Raw genomic sequence first — 20188 nt, forward strand, 5'->3', positions numbered from 1 at the left:
CTTCCTATCTACGGTGTCCCTTTCCCCTTCTCCAGACCTTTCATCTTCATCTCTTCCTTTATATTGCGAAATCTGCACCAATTTCTTCATCACCGTTTCTGTCTCATCTTCCTCTTTTTATCTCTTGATTCTTCATCTTCATGTTTCTAGAAAATTAAACCATGATTCTTCATCTTCCAGTTTCTTTTTGTCTCTTGGTTTCTTTCCTTTTGTGTCAATCGAATGCATTGTTATTCGACGTTATTCTTCGTCTTTATGCGTTTATAATATAATTATTGTCGATTTCAATGGTAAAAGGCAGAAATAATGTAAATATTTATTGTTTAATCTTCATCTTTTTTCCAGAAAATCACTTCGCGAAATGAGTTTTGTGAAGGTCTGCGAGAAAAAATAGATTGAAAATGACGTTTTGACTTCGCAAAAAAAGAAAACGTTCTTCTGTGTTAATTTTCTCTTTGCAGACTTCGCGTAATCTTTTTTCGCGAAGTCAAAACGTCATTTTCTTGCTAGCACGACTTAATTTTTGTGATGGTGGTTGAATACAAAACATCAACTTCAAGTACTCATTTAGCTTGAATACAAAAGCATCAATCACATTGAGGGGTGATTGGGATGGTGAATCTACCGATTTTTCTTGGATTCTTTCTTGAAGAGAAAAGAAAAATCACCATTATCATCTCAAAGGCTATTAATTCTGTATGACACCCTTTGGGTTCTATTTCTCATCCCAAAAGGACGTTTATTCCGTCGATTTTTCTTGCTTCTAGTTCCTTCTACTTTTGGGATTTAGGGTTTAAGGTTTGAATTATTGTTGCAATTTTATTGTAAATTTTGATAATATTATCTAGTTCCTTCTGCTTTTGGGATTTAGGGTTTAGGGTTTGAATTATTGTTGCAATTTTATTGTAAATTTTGATAATATTATGATTTTAACGTTATTATTGTTGCAATCTTGTTGTAAATTTTGATAATGTTACAATTATTGTTGCAATCTTGTTGTTATGATTTGAATGTTACATATCACTTTGCATATTTCGTAATTTGTGAAGGCTGTGAAGATAATACTGCTTAAAATCATGACTTTTACTTTGCATATTGCGAAATATGCGAAGTAAAAGTAATTATGCGAATTAGTATTACCTCCTCAGGCTTCGTATATTGCGAAATATGCAAAGTAAATTTCATGTCCTTAAGTATTTTTACATTCGCAGATTTCGCATATTGCAAAATTTGCAAAGTCAATTTCATGTTCTTAATCAATATTGTCTTTGCAGACTTTGCATATAAAGAAATTTGCGAAGTCAGACGGAAGGGAGAAAGAAGAAAGACTACAAAATTTCTAAGTGTTATATATATATATGAAGGGTATTTTGGAAAAGTCACAAACATATAGTCTAAATAGATAATGGGTTGGGTAAATGGTCTAAATATGTAAATACGTCTCTAATTTGACCCAATTTTGTAATTTTTCCTATTCTAAAATTGTATTTTTACAATCTGAAATTTATAGTTTTCTATAACAACATCACATGTATAAAAAATTATTTTCAATATGTTAAAACTAAAAATTTATTAAGACCATGTTCGATAAAATAAAAAATTACTTAAATTAATATATTAAACACTTATTTAGTTTAAGTGTATTTGATAACTTTAATAGCCATTTAAATTATTTGATTAAGTTAAAATTCAATAAGTAAAAATATTTACTTAAAATTTTAAATTGAACATTATCAACTATTATTTATGAATTTAGTATTTATTTCTAATGTTTATCAAATAAATACACTATTTAATACTTTCAACGTTTATAATATCAAACACTTTAAGTTCGGTACTTGTTTTTTCAGAATTTAATTTTCAGTTTTATCAAACTATATAAGACTTATGTTCAAATTTGATTTTTTTTATATCCAGTACCTTAAGAGGTGTTTATTTACTCAATTTTCTCCTATTGTTTGCATTTTCACTCTAAAAGATAGAGTTTTAGATGTTTAGTTAGATACATTTTGTTTGTCTTTTATACGTGAAAATAGCTTTTTATAAAAATATTGGAAAAGCAGTTGTTGAGGAGTCGATCCTACTACTTGCGGATGTCCCACCTGTGCTGGAAGCGGTTCTTTGGAGACACTCCGACGATCAAGTTAGAAATAGAATTTCCAAAAGAGAGAAAGTGTAAGCGTTAGAGAGAAAAGAAATTACCCATTGTGTGGACTGTTCTAGAGGCATTTATAGGTTCCTTAGTGTAGTAGGTAGATGATCTTGGTGCCAATATTGTGTGTGAGCGCTTTCTTGCAAAAGATTTTCCTGATGGTTCGGGTCCAATGGATACCCAAGGTCGAGATGGGGGTCGATGCCTCGTCGGTTTGAGAGTTTGAGAGGTATTTTTTTGTAAGAAAAAATTAATGTTTTAAAATGAAAGGTAAGAGATTTTTTTTTTCTGAAAGAAAGATAAAGAGACCTATAATCCAAATCCACCAAAATAATAAAATCTCAAGGTTTTTTTTATCACTATTCACATTAAATGTCTAATTGTCAAATTAATTGGATGTGAATATCTATTTTAGGTAAAAAAAACATTGCTTATTTCATGTTAAAATAATGTTTTTACAATTTTTTTTATAATTCGTGTTACACATATTTTTTTTTCTACTCTTAAAATGAAAACTGCAATCTTTAAAAAAGATGCAACTTTTAAATAAGGGATAAGGTGTAAAAATACTTCTAAAGGATAAGGTGAAAAAATACCATTAACATTTACAATTAGGAGGAATTTTACCAATAATGTCTAAAATGGTGCAATTGTACCCATAACGTTGATAGTCAAGAGTGTTGGTCCCTTATAACGTTACAAGTATAGTTCCAAAGGGGGGGGGGGGTTAGGAACTATTTAAACTTTTTAAAGATTTAGGGCAGACTTCTTTTCTCAAGAGAAAAGGTTTTAACAGCGGCGCTGAGTAATCAGTAAGATACTGGCTTAGTCAACTGGTGACTAGGTCAGTTTCTTGACTTGAGTCAGGAGATAGCACTTAAAGTCTATTCCTGAGCTCAGATGTTCGATGCGCACAACTCAGCTTGACCTCTTTACTTGGTCAGTTTTTTTGGTTATTTAAGCAAGCAATATATATAAGGAGTTTAAGGTAAGAAATACGTTACTCAGCAGATTTATCCAGGTTCGGCTTCTTCTAAGCCTACGTCCTGTCCCCGGAACACGTTTCGAGATTTCGAATCCTCTACTGAGCTCTTTAAAGGTAGAGCCTCAAACCTTTTACAATCTTAGCAACTGAGTATAACAAGAGTACCTTCCTCTATACCTCTACTCAATCTTAATCTCTCGTTGAGTACTATAACCGAGTACTCAGCCTCTCCTTTCTAATCTCTAGAAATGATAAGTGTTTGTCCTAAACAATGATTGCTAAGACACCTTAGATGATTGAATAATCACTCTAGACTTTTACACAAATATATGAACTGTAGTGTAAGATTTGCTTTGCTTTTTGCTTGCAGAACTTGCGTAGAAATTTGGTCAGCGTAATGGCTTGATCAAGTTCTGTATTGAATGAAGCTTCTGATGGCACTATTTATAGAGACGTCTTGAGGCATCGGTCATTTCGAAATTCGAAATAACCGTTGGAGGGAAACGGCTTCCTGTCGTTGTCATCCTGACTTGCTCAGAGCTCTCGGCCAATCAGATTTGTGTATCTTCTGTCCTCGGTCAGCTTTTGGTCAGCTCGGCAGAATGTCTCTCCTTTTATGGTAAAGTCAACTGGACAGCATACTGTGTCGTCTAAACTTTACCCAAAGTAGAAATACTTTGTCTGGAAGTTTTCCTTAGCCAGCTGCTGTCTTGTACGCTTTGTCGAACCAACTCAGCAGCTTCATTCCGAAGTTGTTCCCTGAAGGTCTTCTAGATCCTTCTCTTGCTGAGTTGCGTTTTGGTACACAGCGACATCGTTTTGATAAACGCGGGCCGAGTTGTATTGAACTGTTTGACTTGGGCTTTGACTGTTGTATTAGGCTTGGGCCTTTTAATCCTTATGTCTTATAAACAATTTAACTCAACATTGAACAAACACATTAGTAGAATAAATCAAAGCATTTAAACTTAGTGTGTTTAGAATATGTTTTTAATTATACTTAAACAATTTTGTCAAATCAAAATTATGTGGAAAGGTGTTTCAACAAACTCCCCCATTTTGATGTTGGCAAAACTATTCAGTGAGGAACTCAGTGTTGAGCTCCCCCATGATAGTTGACCTAATATAACTTAGCAAACTCCCTCGTAAGGGTTGAGCTACTGACTTAGTTTTACTCTAAACATTTAAAGGTTTGACCAAGTAAGTCTAAGGTCAGTTTTCAGATATAGGTCAGCTCATGGAACATATTCTATTTTACTCAGTATTGAGCGGAAGGTTTTATCATTCAGAGGGCGCTGAGTAATTTGTTGTGTTCAATGAGTTTAATAAGACTACATGTAAGTCAATGTCAAACATGTTATCAGCATTTGGTTCAATCAATGATTTTTATAAGCATTTAAACAAGGCTGATTCAATTGAAGATACATAATGACATAATACACAGCATCGTATAAAAATAATTCATAACTCAGAGTTTGAACATAAGATGCAAGTATTGATATTTAATGTAGGTAGTCAGTGTTTACAACAAGACAAAAATTTGAGACAGGCATAGAGACTACATACATACATACTTAGCCTATACTGAGCTAGCCTGTGTCTATTTCTTTTTCTTCTGTTCAAACTGACTAGACTCATGCTGTGTTCTCGCTTGTGCTTTCTCCCCCGTTTTGTCAGCATCGGGAGGAGGAATCCTAAAGGCGTCGGTTAAGACGACTCTGGTCAGTTCTGTGGACAGCGCTTTAAGTCGTTCGGCACTTTCATTGACACCATCAAAAATAGCCACACCACTTTTTGAAACCTCGGTGGGTATTTTAAGCTCAGCAGCGCTGATCATGCTAATAGTGAAGGCTTCAGCTTTGCCTATCCATGTAAGTGCATCAGTCAGACCTGCAATGACTTGATGGAATGTCTTGAGTAAGTAGGTGTCATAGTATTGACGTTGAACATTGCTGTGACGAATGTGATTGAAGGTTTGTCTGGCGATGGACAACATTTCATTCTGTTTCATAGCGTCAGTATCCATCTCTTGCTTGTCCAGATTCAGCAATCGAACAGCTTCACCAATTTGCTCCACTGAGCACTGAGAATAAGAAGCCATTTGCTCGTTGGTTTTGATTTGCTCGGTGTGAAGCTGAGCAAAGAGCATCTTGACTTCATCAGAGGTAGCGTAGCGTGTGTTCACAGCTGACAAGGTCTGAACTTGTTGTTGTAGAGCGTGTAAGTGTTGAACAGTTGTCAGCTGGATCTCAGCCAGCTTTGCAATGGAATCCTGCTTAGCTTGCTGTGTTTGATAGGAGATGATGATACTTAGCAAGTCCTTAAATCCCTTAACTTCGTTCAGAAGCTGAGTTACTTGGGAAAGCTGAGTAGTCTCTACATTAGAAGACTCAGCAGCAGGAGTAGACGATTGTTGAAGGTCTTTGATCAAGGTTTGTACTGAGTCGATGATGCGTTTGCTAGACTCAGTGACATTCATGTAGCTTAAAGAACCTTCATTCAGTTTTCCAGTTGCATCAGTATGACCGGTGGGAAGAGGAGTTAGAGGAATGACGTGGTCAGTGACTGGTAGTGTTGTTCCAATCTGCACTTGAGATTCTGGTAGGGTTGATTGATCGACAGAGTTGTTGAGTGGAGAAGTAGAAATTCGAATACTGTCGGTGCTGACGGGGGCAGATACATTTGGAGTCAGCACAATGCTTGGATGGACAGCATTGATAGTAATCGCCTCAACCTGACTTGTTGAGGTGGCGGAAGCACTTAAGTCGGCATGTTCCTGTTGAGAAGAAACAGAGGATTGCTTTTCTATAGATGCCGATGCAGTAGGAGGTTGTTGTCGTTTGAAATTTTTTAGCTTAACTGCAGAAGGGTCCTGGGTTGGCTTTTGAATAACGAAGTCAGGAAGAGTTGGTGGTTGTACAGGAGGCTCACTGACTGTCTTTTCACTTGCTTTAACCAATCTTCTTTTGCGAGGAGGATTGTCAGCCAGAATAGATTCGCCTGAGTGAGATGGAGAAGTTTCTTCTTGCTCAGTATTTAGCTGGTCAGCTTGCTCTTGGATTTGATCAACATTGTGTTGGTCAAGTTCTTGTTCTTCTCCAGCAGCCAACACAGTATTGGCTTGCTCAGCTTCAACCTCACTGGTTGTCTCCTCATTATCCTCAGCGTCATCCTGACCGCTGGCCTCTTCTTCTTCGTCATCTTCTGAACTATCACCATCTAGTTCTTCTTCAACTTGTGCAATAAACTGGTCGTCCAGATGCACCTCTTCTTCTTGTTCCTCAGACATAGTTCCTAAACACTGTGTGTAGTGAGAGTCACCAGGCACAACAATGTCAGTAGGGATAGCATCGAGGGGAGTCAGTGTAGAAGACTTGTGCTTCTTCTGAGGTTGCACATCAGGATCAGTTCTGTCCTCAGTTTCAGGCTCATCTTGCCTGCTTCGTTTATCAGCTGACTTAGGTCTCTCCTGTCCCTTAGTACCAGCTGACTTTTGCCTCTTAGCTGGAGACTCAGTATCATGTGAAGGAGTCTCAACAGCTTTCCTCTTACGAGAAGCGGGGGCCTTAGTTCTTTTCCCTTTCTGCGAAACAACTGTTTCCTCAGCTTGTCCAGCAGCAGTAGCAGCAGCAGCTTTTCCTTTCTTCAGAGGCTGACCGAACTTCAACGCTCTCAGTGAAGCTGCTGTGATCTCGGATCCTTTAGCTTTTACTTCATCAGTCAGGTCTATCTGATGATCAATGAGGATCCTGGTGATGAGTGATCCTAGCCTTAGAGTTCCGGAACTCCTTAGGAAGCCAGCAATGAGGAATACTGGCATGTTGATCGGTTTGTACGTCAGCATATGCCAGATGAAGCATTGCTCGAAGTTTGTTGCTGAGGTGGTGCAGTTAATCTTGGGATAGATAAAATAACTCAGCAGATAATGAGCCATCTTCTGGTGCTGACCCATGGAGGAACTGGACACTTCTCCTGAGTGGCCTTCAGGTTTACAGAAGTTGACCTCGTACCCAGTACCATCCTGATCTCCAGATCTCCTTAGCCTTGCTCCCTCAGTTTTTAACTTGAGCAGATTCCCTAGATAGAGAGGGTTGATGAAGATGGTTTTCTTTTTCACCACGGTTACCAAGTAGTCCTGGTTATCATCGGCAACGCGAAGGTTGTGGTAAAACTCCTTTACAAGGTTAGGATAGGTGGGATCCCTAATCGAAAATAGCCCAGTCCATCCATTCTGTGAAATCCACTCACAGAAGGGTTGTTCGGATTGTATGAAGGCTTCAGATACCCATCTTGAGGGCTCAACCTTCCATTCTCGGACGTTTTTGAAGACCTTTGAATAGGTCCTGACTTTGTCAGGCTTTCCTTTACCAGAGGAGGTTTGGCCAGTTTTTCCTTTGCTCGGAGTAGTGACCTTGGTAGATTCCGGCACAGAGGTTTGCCTGGAGGTTTCATCGGAGCTGGGCTTAGGATGGCCGGCACCGGAAACGTTGAATGAAACTTTAGTCATAGTTGAAGAATGCGTTTGGGAAGCTTTGAGATTTTTTTAGAGAGAAAGCTCTTTGCCTTAAAATTCGGTAGACGTAAAGAAGATAACAATGGGGATTTACCCATTATTTATAGCGGTGAAGTGTGGATCTTAACGAATCCATGTGTCAGTTTTGCCTTGGGATTGTCAACCGACAAAAATCCTGGCTTTTATGACACATTCGGCGCATACGTCATCCTAGGTGACTATTCGCGTGTTTAAGCATTAAGTGCAACGGATCTAACACTCAGCGTTTAGAATACTAAGCGTTTTGAATTCTGAGTGGTCAGTAGTATGAAAGAATGATATCTCAGTTTAAGATTACTACTCAGTGTGCATATTGACTCAGTATTGATGTGTATTTTGTGTTAAGTGCTCAGCATAACAATCACTCAGCATGCATTTGCATAAATCATTCAGCATAGTAACTCACTCAGCATGAATTCACATTATAGAACAAGTATTTACTGAAGAGGATTAAACATACCAATGGCTTCTCTCAGTATGCTGAATTGTTCATGAGCCAGTGGCTTTGTGAAGATATCCGCAAGCTGCTCATCCGTTGGGACGTAGATCAGCTTTATCTCACCTTTGAGTACATGGTCTCGAATGAAGTGATGCCTTATGCTGATATGCTTCATTCTGCTGTGTTGAATTGGGTTCTTTGATAGATCAATTGCACTTTTGTTGTCGCATTTGACCTCAATTGTCTTTGTTTGAACACCATAGTCTTCAAGCTGTTGCTTAATCCATAAGACTTGAGCAACACAGTGACCAGCAGCAATGTACTCAGCTTCAGTGGTAGACAAGGCTACTGACGCCTGCTTCTTGCTGAACCAAGATACAAGACAGCTTCCTAAGAAATGACATCCTCCAGAGGTGCTTTTCCGTTCTAGCTTGTCTCGACCATAGTCAGCATCAGTGTATCCAACGAGTGTAAAGCCATGTGTGTTGGGATACCATAAACCTGCGTTCACTGAGCTTTGCAAGTATCTAAGGATTCTTTTTACAGCTATGTAATGAGATTCCTTAGGGTTAGATTGATATCTAGCACAGTAGCATACTGAGAACTGAATGTCCGGTCTACTGGCTGTTAAGTAAAGTAGAGAGCCTATCATACCTCAATACAATTTGCTGTCTACTGACTTACCATTCTCGTCAGTGCAGAGGACAGTGTCAGTGCCCATAGGAGTGGATATTGGCTTGCAATTTTCCAAGTCATATTTCTTTAATATCTCCTTGGCATATTTAGCTTGACTGATGAAGATGGCATTCTTTCCTTGTTTTATTTGAAGTCCGAGGAAGAAGTTGAGTTCTCCCATCATCGACATTTCAAACTCAGTCTGCATTTGTTTGCTAAATTCCTTGCACATTGATTCGTTAGTTGCACCAAATATTATATCATCAACATATATTTGAGCCAGCAGGGTATCTTTACCCTTTTTCTTAATGAATAAGGTTGTATCAGCTTTGCCCCTGACATAATTTCTAGTCAGCAGGAAACTGGTCAGCCTCTCATACCAAGCACGTGGTGCTTGCTTGAGGCCGTACAGAGCCTTTTTGAGTTTATAAAGGTGGTTTGGGAATTTTGGATCCTCAAACCCTGGAGGTTGATTAACATAAACTTCCTCGTTTATAACTCCATTAAGAAATGCACTCTTAACATCCATTTGGAATAATTTAAAGTTCATGTAAGATGCATATGCACATAAGATCCTAATAGCTTCTAGCCTTGCCACTGGGGCAAAGGTCTCACCGTAGTCAATACCTTCTTGCTGACTGTAGCCCTGAGCTACAAGCCTTACTTTGTTACTGACTATATTTCCTTGCTCATCCATTTTGTTGCGGAAGACCCATCTTGTTCCAATGGTCTTCTGACTCCTTGGATGTGGCACTAGTTCCCATACATCATTTCTTTTGAATTGATCGAGTTCCTCTTGCATTGCGCTCATCCAGAATTCATCTTCCTCAGCATCAGCGAAGTTTTTAGGTTCCTGTACTGAGACGAAGGCTACATTGCTGAGGTACCTCCTGAGTTGATTCCTTGTCATCAGGGTATTCCCAGCAGAATCAAGGATTGCACTCTCTGAGTGTCCTCTTGGAATCCTTATCTCTTTCGGTAGATTTATGTCTTGTGCTGTCTGTGTTTCAACAATCTCTGCAGAAGTAGACCGATCAGTGAAAGTAATCTTAGGTTCACTCTTACTCTTGGTCAGCCTTTTAGTGAATGACTCAGCAGCTGGTTCTTGGTCAGCGGTTACTGAGTGTGGATCATCCTCGGTCAGTGGCTGGTATCTACCTGCAGGGTTAGTTTCGTCGAACTCAACATGTACTGACTCTTCTAAAACTTGAGTTCGTTTATTAAAAACTCTGTATGCTTTGCTGTTTGTTGAGTAGCCTAGAAAGATAGCCTCATCAGCTTTTGAATCAAACTTTGCTAAGCTATCTTTGGTATTTAAAATAAAACATTTACAGCCAAAGGCACGAAAGTATCCAATATTGGGCTTTCTTCCTTTCCAAAGTTCATAGGGGGTTTTCTTGAGTATAGGTCTAACTAGAGCCCTATTAAGAATATAGCACGCTGTGTTAACAGCCTCTCCCCAAAAATACTTTGGAAGCCTATGCTCATCCAGCATTGTCCTGGCTATTTCAACCAGAGTTCTGTTCTTCCTTTCTACAACCCCATTTTGTTGAGGTGTTCTAGGAGCAGAAAAATTATGGTCAATGCCGCTGGCTTCACAGAATTCAACAAACTTTTGGTTTTTGAATTCTCCACCATTATCACTTCGGATGTGAGCCAATTTTAGGTCTTTATCATTTTCAATTTTTCTAACCAAATTTGAAAATGTCTCAAAGGTCTCATCCTTGCTACTCAGCAAGATGACCCAAGTGTACCGAGAGAAGTCATCTACAATGACCAAGGAAAATCTTCTTCCACCCAGACTCAGCGGCTGGACTGGACCGAAGAGATCCAAGTGTAGTAACTCTAACGGACGCTTAGTTGAGACAATGTTTTTGCTATGAAAAGATTGTTTGGTTTGTTTTCCAGCTTGGCAAGCGTGGCATAATTGATCTTTTTCAAATTTAAGTTCAGGCAGTCCCTCAACCAATTGCTTTCTTGCTAATTTGGCCAGGAGGTCCATGCTTACATGACCAAGTCTCATGTGCCATAGCCAGGTATTTTCTTCCTTTGATACTAAGCATACAGTTTTTGAAAACTTTTTCTTTAAGTCTAGCATAAAGACATTATCTATGCGAGGGGCAGTTAAGATTAACTCATTTGTTTTACCCTCGTATATTTTACATCCAGTAGCATCAAATATAACTTTTCTCCCATTGTCACATAGCTGAGCTACGCTGAGTAAGTTATATTTGAGTCCGCTGACTAGGGAGACTGACTCAATAGTGGGGTTACCTCCAATGGTTCCTGACCCTACTATCTTACCCTTTTTGTTGTCTCCAAAACTTACACTTCCTCCTCGTTTACGCTCAAATATGATGAACTGAGTTTCATCATCGGTCATATGCCTTGAGCATGCACTGTCAATATACCACATCTTTGACTTCTCAGCACATCTCAGGCTTACCTGCGTGTAACTAGTTACTTTTAGGTACCCAATTCTTTTTGGGTCCTTGCTTGTTAGGTGCAACAGGTAAAGTATCATACTTTATTTTATGGCGACATACATGGACAGTATGGCCATTCTTTCCACAGAAGTCACAGCTGACCTTCTGTTTAGGTTGTCTCACTGACTGGTCAGCACCCCAGTGCTGAGCATGCCAGCACACCTTTGTGGTGTGACCTTTCTTCCCACAGAAGTCACACTGGACATTCCGCTGGGGATTCCATCTCTGCTGAGTACCTTGGTACTGAGTTCTCAGAGGAATGTTTCTTTTATTTGGAACCTTTAATTGGTTCTGGATAGTTGTGACGTCCTTTCTCAGTTTCTTTGAAACTGATTGGACTTCAGAGACAGACTCATGTATGATCTTCATGTTATCATGCAACATTGAGTTATCCTGAAGAAGGTATCTGAGGTCACTCAGCTTGACCTCTTCAACCTCGTCACAGCGCCTGCTGAGTGCTCTAATTTTCTTATTACACTTTTTGATAAGTGTATAGAGATCACTCAAGGCATTACCCATTTCGTTTTTGAGCTGGGAAAGTGGTATTACCTCATTTGATTGCTCCTCATCTTCAGATGCAACGGAGGGGTCAGTATGCTCAGAAACGCACGGCTCAGCAAGTTCGTCAGCCATGAAGCATATCTTCGCTGACTCGGTGGCCTCAGCTTCTGTTGATGAAGACTCATCATTGTCGCTCCATGTAGCCACCATTGCCTTTTTACCGTTCTTCTTATCTTTCCTCAGCGTGGGGCAGCTTGACTTTATGTGGCCAGTTTGATGACATTCAAAGCATGTAATAGGCTTTGAGTTGTCTTTCTTGTATTTGCTGTCGCTGGAGTCAGCTTTATACTTATCAAACTTTCTGTAAGGCTTCTTAGAATATTTGTCATTTTTCCTGAATAGCCTTTTCATCTTCCTTGTGAACATAGCCATCTCCTCATCATTTGTTGAGCTCCCTTCAGTGGAGTCAGCTTTCATGACAAGAGATTTCTGATTTTTGTCTTCAGACTTTTCCTTCACCTCGAAGTTTTTCATCGATATCTCATGGGTCAGCAACGAGCCGATGAGTTCGTCGTATTTGTAGGTGGTTAAGTCCTGAGCTTCTTCAACAGCGGTCTTCTTTGCTTGCCAGTCTTTAGGAAGACTCCTGAGTATCTTTTTGACTTGTTCTTCCTCAGTGAAGATCTTCCCAAGTCTCTTGAGCTCATTTATGATGTTGGTAAATCTTGCATTCATGTCAGATATCGCCTCATCATTGTTCATCTCGAAAAGCTCGTACAGTCTCATCTGCTGGTTCACCTTGGACTCCTTTACTTTATTGGTTCCTTCGTAGGTGACCTCCAGCTTCTTCCAGATCTCTTGCGCCGACTCACAACCTGAGATTTTATTATATTCTGCAGCATCGAGCGCACAGTGAAGCATATTAATAGCCGAAGCGTGATTTTGAAGCTTCTTGAGATCATCCTCTGTCCATTTGGCCTCAGCTTTTACAACTGTTTGGCCAGCCACAACTTCGACAGGTACAAATGAGCCTTGCACTATAGATAGATAGGCACTCATATTTGTAGCCTGAATGAAATTTTTCATCCTATTCTTCCAGAAGGTATAGTTAGACCCGAAGAATAGGGGAGGCCGAGTGATGGACAGCCCCTCAGGCAATATCTGAGTTGTTTGGTTTCCTGGGAGAAACCGAGTACTGTTTTCGCCCATAGTGTGGATCAGCTCAAGGTTGTTAAACCTTTTACAGTGAGCTTTTAGGCTCTGATACCACTTGTTGGTCCCTTATAACGTTACAAGTATAGTTCCAAGGGGGGGTTAGGAACTATTTAAACTTTTTAAAGATTTAGGGCAGACTTCTTTTCTCAAGAGAAAAGGTTTTAACAGCGGCGCTGAGTAATCAGTAAGATACTGGCTTAGTCAACTGATGACTAGGTCAGTTTCTTGACTTGAGTCAGGAGATAGCACTTAAAGTCTATTCCTGAGCTCAGATGTTTGATGCGCACAACTCAGCTTGACCTCTTTACTTGGTCAGTTTTTTTGGTTATTTAAGCAAGCAATATATATAAGGAGTTTAAGGTAAGAAATACGTTACTCAGCAGATTTATCCAGGTTCGGCTTCTTCTAAGCCTACGTCCTGTCCCCGGAACACGTTCCGATATTTCGAATCGTCTACTGAGCTCTTTAAAGGTAGAGCCTCAAACCTTTTACAATCTTAGCAACTGAGTATAACAAGAGTACCTTCCTCTATACCTCTACTCAATCCTAATCTCTCGTTGAGTACTATAACCGAGTACTCAGCCTCTCCTTTCTAATCTCTAGAAATGATAAGTGTTTGTCCTAAACAATGATTGCTAAGACACCTTAGATGATTGAATAATCACTCTAGACTTTTACACAAATATATGAACTGTAGTTTAAGATTTGCTTTGCTTTTTGCTTGCAGAACTTGCGTAGAAATTTGGTCAGCGTAATGGCTTGATCAAGTTCTGTATTGAATGAAGCTTCTGATGGCACTATTTATAGAGACGTCTTGAGGCATCGGTCATTTCGAAATTCGAAATAACCGTTGGAGGGAAACGGCTTCCTGTCGTTGTCATCCTGACTTGCTCAGAGCTCTCGGCCAATTAGATTTGTGTATCTTCTGTCCTCGGTCAGCTTTTGGTCAGCTCGGCAGAATGTCTCTCCTTTTATGGTAAAGTCAACTGGACAGCATACTGTGTCGTTTGAACTTTACCCAAAGTAGAAATACTTTGTCTGGAAGTTTTTCTTAGCCAGCTGCTGTCTTGTACGCTTTGTCGAACCAACTCAGCAGCTTCGTTCCGAAGTTGTTCCCTGAAGGTCTTCTAGATCCTTCTCTTGCTGAGTTTCGTTTTGGTACACAGCGACATCGTTTTGATAAACGCGGACCGAGTTGTATTGAACTGTTTGACTTGGGCTTTGACTGTTGTATTAGGCTTGGGCCTTTTAATCCTTATGTCTTATAAACAATTTAACTCAACATTGAATAAACACATTAGTAGAATAAATCAAAGCATTTAAACTTAGTGTGTTTAGAATATGTTTTTAATTATACTTAAACAATTTTGTCAAATCAAAATTATGTGGAAATGTGTTTCAACAAAGAGCAATTTTACCCACAACGTTGTCAAATTGGATTAATTTCAGACATTATTATATAACACAGATTTGTTGTTCTTTATTCTGCACCAATTGCATATCAGTTTGTTTTTAAAAAAAATCATATTTTCTGTGAATAGCCACTGCTGTCGGCGGTGGATACACTTACGAACCAAAAATTAATAGAATTTGATATTAATATTTATAAATTCGGTGAAATATTTTAAATTTTTTTGTCCAACTCGTACAATGGACAATATATTTTTTAATTTTTTAAAATTTTTTTTACATCTAATCAATAAGTGATAAAATGACTCATATGTAAAGCGTGGATAATAAAATTCATGATTAAAACGACAGTTTGATGAATTATTTCTTAAATTGATCCAATTTAATGTTAATGGTACAATTGCTATTAGATGACAACTTGGAGCTAAATTTGCACCATATATTATGAGTAAAATTGGTTATGGATGTAAATATTTGATGTATTTTTTTATCCCTTTAAACAAAGATAAAGCTATTTTTTTATTACTATTATAAAAGACTTGATGTAGCAAAAAGACTTTGATACATGACAAAAAAAAAATATTGAATGTGTTGAAATGAAAATCAAATGATAAATACACCAAAACTAGAATTTGATGTAGCAAAAAGAAAGGATTAATTAAATTAGCAATTTTGATTTTTGAGATATTAGTGGTCTCTTCAGTTCCACATAAGCACAACAAGCCTCCCTTGAGTTCACAGCTATCATTTTAACCAACCAATAGCTCAAATTTGTATTCTTCAATGGCGCTTCTTACTCCAGGGCCAGGCGGATGTGTGCGATTACCGACTCCCCTAGTTACACGCAGAATGGCTGCGTTCGCTACTCTATCTCCTCCTCCGAGAAATTATGTGGACACTCCTACACTCCAAACCGTCGAGGCAACTAATAGCTTTTTCGATAGAGATTCCAGGCCCATCATGCTGTTCGATGGTAAAACACTGTCAACAACACATTTTTCCATTTCCTCTGTTGAGGATTACTGAAATTGAGTTTATTTATGATATGGTAGGTGTTTGCAACCTCTGCAATGGAGGAGTAAGGTTTGTACGCGACAATGATCGTAATAGGTCAGTATTTGATTTTTGCTTTTCTTCCATAATTATATCCGTATTCGTCATACTTATGCAATTTGGTTTCAATATGGTAATTTAACTCCATCCAGACTGAATCTGTACAAAATTAAAATTGTAAAGCTCAACTTAGATACAATTAAGTAACATAGAAAGATCTAGAATTCATGAATTTACAATTAATTCCCTAATACAAAGTTAATTCTCTAATTACAATTAACATTGATGATCTTAATACCCCTTCAAGATAGAGACCCGGAAGAAACAAGTCCCATCTTGGAAGAAAAAATAATAAGATGAGGAGCAAATAAATGTTTGGTTAAAATATCAGCTAACTGTAGCTTAGTAGAAACATGTGAAGTAGCAAGAAAATCTGATGTAAGATGTTCAGTGACAAGATGACAATCAATATCTAAATGTTTAGTTTGTTCATGAAAAACCTAGATTAGAGACAATATGTATAGTAGTTTCACTATCACAATAAATTGTATAGAAAAAGAAAGTGAAACCTTAAAAACTTTTAAAAAATAAGATATCAAATTAAGCTCACAAGTAGTAGCCATTCAGCGGTACTCGGCCTCGTCAGAAGAGCGGGTCACATTGGGTTGCTTATTGTCTTTTCAAAAAATAAGAGAATTATCCAAAAAAAAATAATTACAATAGCTACTAACAGATCACCGAGTTTCTTTACAACATCCCTAATCAGCATCGCAATATACGGATAATCGAAAATCATTAATAGAACTACATGATAAATCATAACGCATTGTATCTTTGAGATATCGAATAAGAAAGAAAACAGCATTCATATAATGAGAACAAGGATTATGCATAAATTGATTAAGCTGTTGAACAGCGAAGCCAATATCAGGACGTGTAGAATTAAGGTAGAGTAATTTCCCTACAAATCGTCTATACTGATCAGGTTGAGGACATATCGAGCCGAAAGACGGATCTAGATTTATACCGGATTGAATAGGACAAGGAGAGGAATTAGCCTGACTAAGGCCAGCCTTTAGAAAACAAGTCAGGAATGTATTTCAGTTGAGATAAGAATAAACCATTCTTATCTCTGGGTGACTCAATCTCAAGGAAATACTTAGCATGATCAAGATTTTAATAGTAAAAAGAGCATGAAGATATGTTTTAACATCCATGATAGAAGTTTCAGAACTGTCTGTGATAAGAACATCATCTAAGTAGACAATGAGAATGAGAATAAGAAAAACGTCATTGTAACTACATGTAAAAAGACAATGACCAAAAGAGATAATCATAGTAGTAAACTCTTTATTCCACTGACACCCAGCTTGCTTAAGACGATATAATGATTTGCAAAGTTTACAAACTTGACCCAGTTGAGCCTTAGTGTACCCTTTATAACATTCAACAAACCCATTAGGTTTTCGTTTAATACTAAAAAACCCATTTAATAGAAATAACCTTTTTCCCTTTAGGAAGGAAGTAAATCCCAAGTGTAATTATCCTCCAAAGCCTGTAACTCACTAGCCACGGAATTTTTCCATGAAGAGGTAGTAACAGTATGAGCAACAAAGTCTTGAAGCCATATACGAGTTTTAATGGGTCGATCACATGAAGAGGGGTTGGGGAAGAAGGTAGAGGTAATGAAACATTCGAATGAATCGGGGGAGGAGAAATATCATGACAGGATGAGACAGACAAGGGATTAGGTGGAGAAATGAGGGGAGAAAGAGAAGGTGACAAAAGGGAAGGTATAAATTATATTGGAGTAGAAGTAGGGATTGTAGGAGAAGGAATAGATTTGAGGGAAGGAGTAGGAGTAGCAGTAGTAGAAATGGGAGTAGAAGAAATAAATGAGGTTGTGATTTCTTCTTAAAATCCTGGAACTTGTCAAGATATCCATGTAGCTTGAAGCAAGTCTACTTCTCATGACTAGATTTGTCACAATGAGTACAAAAGCGATCAGATTTATTTTCGGAATCTTGTTTCTTGCCTCTGCTAGAAGAAGAGGCAGCATAGGTAGTGCTTGACTTAGGACCAGAAACACTGCAATCACCATATTGGAGTTCTCAGAAAGAACTTCCCTCTGCTTTTCCATATTCTGAACCATAGAATAAGCTTTATGAATATTTGTCAGCAGATCTAACAAAAATAATTGATGCCTAACATTAGCATATTCATCCTAGAGGCTCATGCGGAATGGAACCAACCGATCAGCATTGTGAGAATCATAAACTTTCTTTGCAGCAAAACAAGTACAGGAATGGGAGGCATCACTTTACAAACAGAATTGGAACACAAACAAGTACATGAATGAGAGGCATCACATTTCTCTTCTTACACTAAACATCGAGTTTGGAACAATTGGTTCCGTTGATCCTCTTCAATCCGGTTGAACACAAGTAATCTCCTCACAACATATATGACGTATGACATGAGTCTCATCGAACTCCCCATTGTCCTCATCCTCAAGAGATTCACAGTACACTCCATCATCATCATCATAGCCATCTTCATACCTCTGTACCACATTAGGATTTATTCTCTTGGGACACTCATTAGAACAATGCCGCGGCTCATTGTATCAAAAACACTTGCCGGTTTGACATAGGTGTTAGAGTTTTTAGGAGGTGGTGTTGCTCCCCTCAATGGTTCACATCTCCCGTGATGCTCTCACAACATTAGGAGCCTTAACCCCACTTGAACTCGGCACTTGTTTTCCCTTATTTAAAAGCCTCGGTGGTTCCCGATTCATTGATGAACCTTCACTCCCCATCCTTCGATAGCTCTTCCAACTTCCCAAACTCAATTGTGACTCCTCCTTCAATGCTAAGACCTTAAACCCTTAAACCCTAGGCTGTAAAAGACCTTAAAACCCCTAAAGCACTACTAACATAACTTAAGTGCAATAGAGCTAAAATGGACACAAAGTAAACTAATGGTAGAATAGTAAATAACATAATGGCAAAAACTGTAAATAAGGGGTGGCAGGATTGTAATTAGGACAGCATGCTGAATTGAAGAACTTGTTGATTAAGTCAGGCCACATGCCGTGTGGTTGAAAATCCGAAAACCCACACACTGTGTGGGAAACATCATCTCGTGTAAGTTAATGGAAAAGAAGCTGAATCTCAGTTTTATGGCCACACATCGTGTAGATGTCTAACACGTCGCGTGGGTGCTTTGACTGCATTTCTCCTCTGATGCTCATGAGGTCACACAATGGATTGCTGTTTGTGAGAACTGTTTCAATGAATTCCCAACTTCCTTATTGATGCCCTCATCACTTACTTTATTGATAAAATAATCCCTATTTATATACAATCAAGGAACCTAGCGAAGGATTTAGAATCCATGAATTTACAATTAACTTACTAATACAAAGTTAACTCCTAATAACAATTAACTCCTTACAATAATAAATTAATATTTATTATCTTAACAGAATCGATCAAGTGATTTATTCGATAAAATGAAAAGGAGATTGTTAATTGCACAGTGATTTTTGTTTGGACCCTGTTATAGTTGCATATTGTAATGCAACATTTTTTTTTGGGTTTTATTTTCCCAATTCTAAGCTCCCCTCTTTCTTGTTTTGTTCTTCCATTACAGGAGAATAAGATATGAAGCTCTCCAGAGTGAGGCGGGTCAAAAGCTGCTCCAGAGGTCGGGGAGAGCTCCTGATGATATATCAAGCGTGGTGCTTGTCGAAAAGGAAAGGTTTGAATTATAGATTCTAATTGTTTATTTTGAGTTCGATTTCAAAAAGTCCACCTGATCACTGTATTTGACAAAGAAAAAGAAAATGTGAAATGATTTCTATTATTTATCATATTTTTCTCTAAGAGAAAAGCTAGATCACTCTACTTTCTAGCATGCCATATGGAGAAATAGCTTTTCCTATTGTTGTAGAATTCTTCATCTCCTTGGTTTAATCTATCATGGAAAAAAGTGGAGAAATAGAGTGCAGAAGGAGATGTTGAAAATATAAGCTGTTGTAATGATATCTGGATCCGGTGCTATAATCTTGAGTTGTTGAGGATTCTGCATTTCTATACTTTTGGGGATAAGACATTAAAAATGGCGATTTTCGCCTATTATTCACGAGCTTAAATTATCAATTTCCCACAACTGGTTGGTGGCTGTAGTTTCCTTGAAAATGATGTTAGTTATTTCACAAAAAGGATAGGATGAGGAAAACTAAGACATGGTGTTGGATCACAGATCACATATCAAGTCGGATGCTGTGTTGAAGATAATGGAATACATTAATTTGCCTTTTCCCCAGCTCGCATTTTTCCTGCAATTCATACCTCTGTAAGTTATCCCTTTCTTTGTCCAAAACAAGCATGTGAAGCAATGTTCAATCATGTGTTAATATGTTTTTGATGGTGACAGGTTCATAAGGGATTTTGCTTATGACAATGTTGCCAACAACCGTTATACAATTTTTGGTCGTTCAGAATCATGTGAGGTTTATTATGATTGAAACTCGGTCATTGCACTCATGTGCATGTTGTATAGTACACAAGAATAGGATCTTGTTTTGTTAGTTTCGTTATCCTGTTGGAGGAAACTCCAATTCTTAAAATATGTAATATAATTTGTGATATATTGCTGCAACAAAGATAATAGACAACCGCAGAAGAAAAATTTGGATATGGATACTGTTAGGGCT

The 20188-nt window shown here is 38.1% G+C and overlaps 1 protein-coding gene across 1 annotated transcript; it reads left to right on the forward strand.

The window, feature by feature from the left end:
* Window positions 1–15080: 15080 nt before the first annotated feature.
* On the forward strand, window positions 15081–20171 carry LOC136224724 (DCC family protein At1g52590, chloroplastic). The gene is made up of 5 exons (XM_066013137.1): window positions 15081–15388; window positions 15468–15525; window positions 19123–19230; window positions 19735–19827; window positions 19909–20171. The coding sequence occupies exons 1-5, from the start codon at window positions 15199–15201 to the stop codon at window positions 19997–19999; spliced, it is 540 nt and encodes a 179-aa protein (XP_065869209.1). The 5' UTR covers window positions 15081–15198; the 3' UTR covers window positions 20000–20171.
* The last annotated feature ends 17 nt before the right edge of the window (window positions 20172–20188 follow it).

The sequence above is a fragment of the Euphorbia lathyris genome, chromosome 3, assembly GCF_963576675.1.
Source record: "Euphorbia lathyris chromosome 3, ddEupLath1.1, whole genome shotgun sequence".
In the NCBI taxonomy this organism is placed as follows: domain Eukaryota; kingdom Viridiplantae; phylum Streptophyta; class Magnoliopsida; order Malpighiales; family Euphorbiaceae; genus Euphorbia; species Euphorbia lathyris.

Coding starts and splice junctions, on each gene's coding strand:
- LOC136224724 (XM_066013137.1), top strand. CDS start 15,199: ATGGCGCTTCTTACTCCAGGGCCAGGCGGATGTGTGCGATTACCGACT. Junction 15,389..15,467: donor GCCCATCATGCTGTTCGATG/GTAAAACACTGT, acceptor ATGATATGGTAG/GTGTTTGCAACCTCTGCAAT. Junction 15,526..19,122: donor CGCGACAATGATCGTAATAG/GTCAGTATTTGA, acceptor CTTCCATTACAG/GAGAATAAGATATGAAGCTC.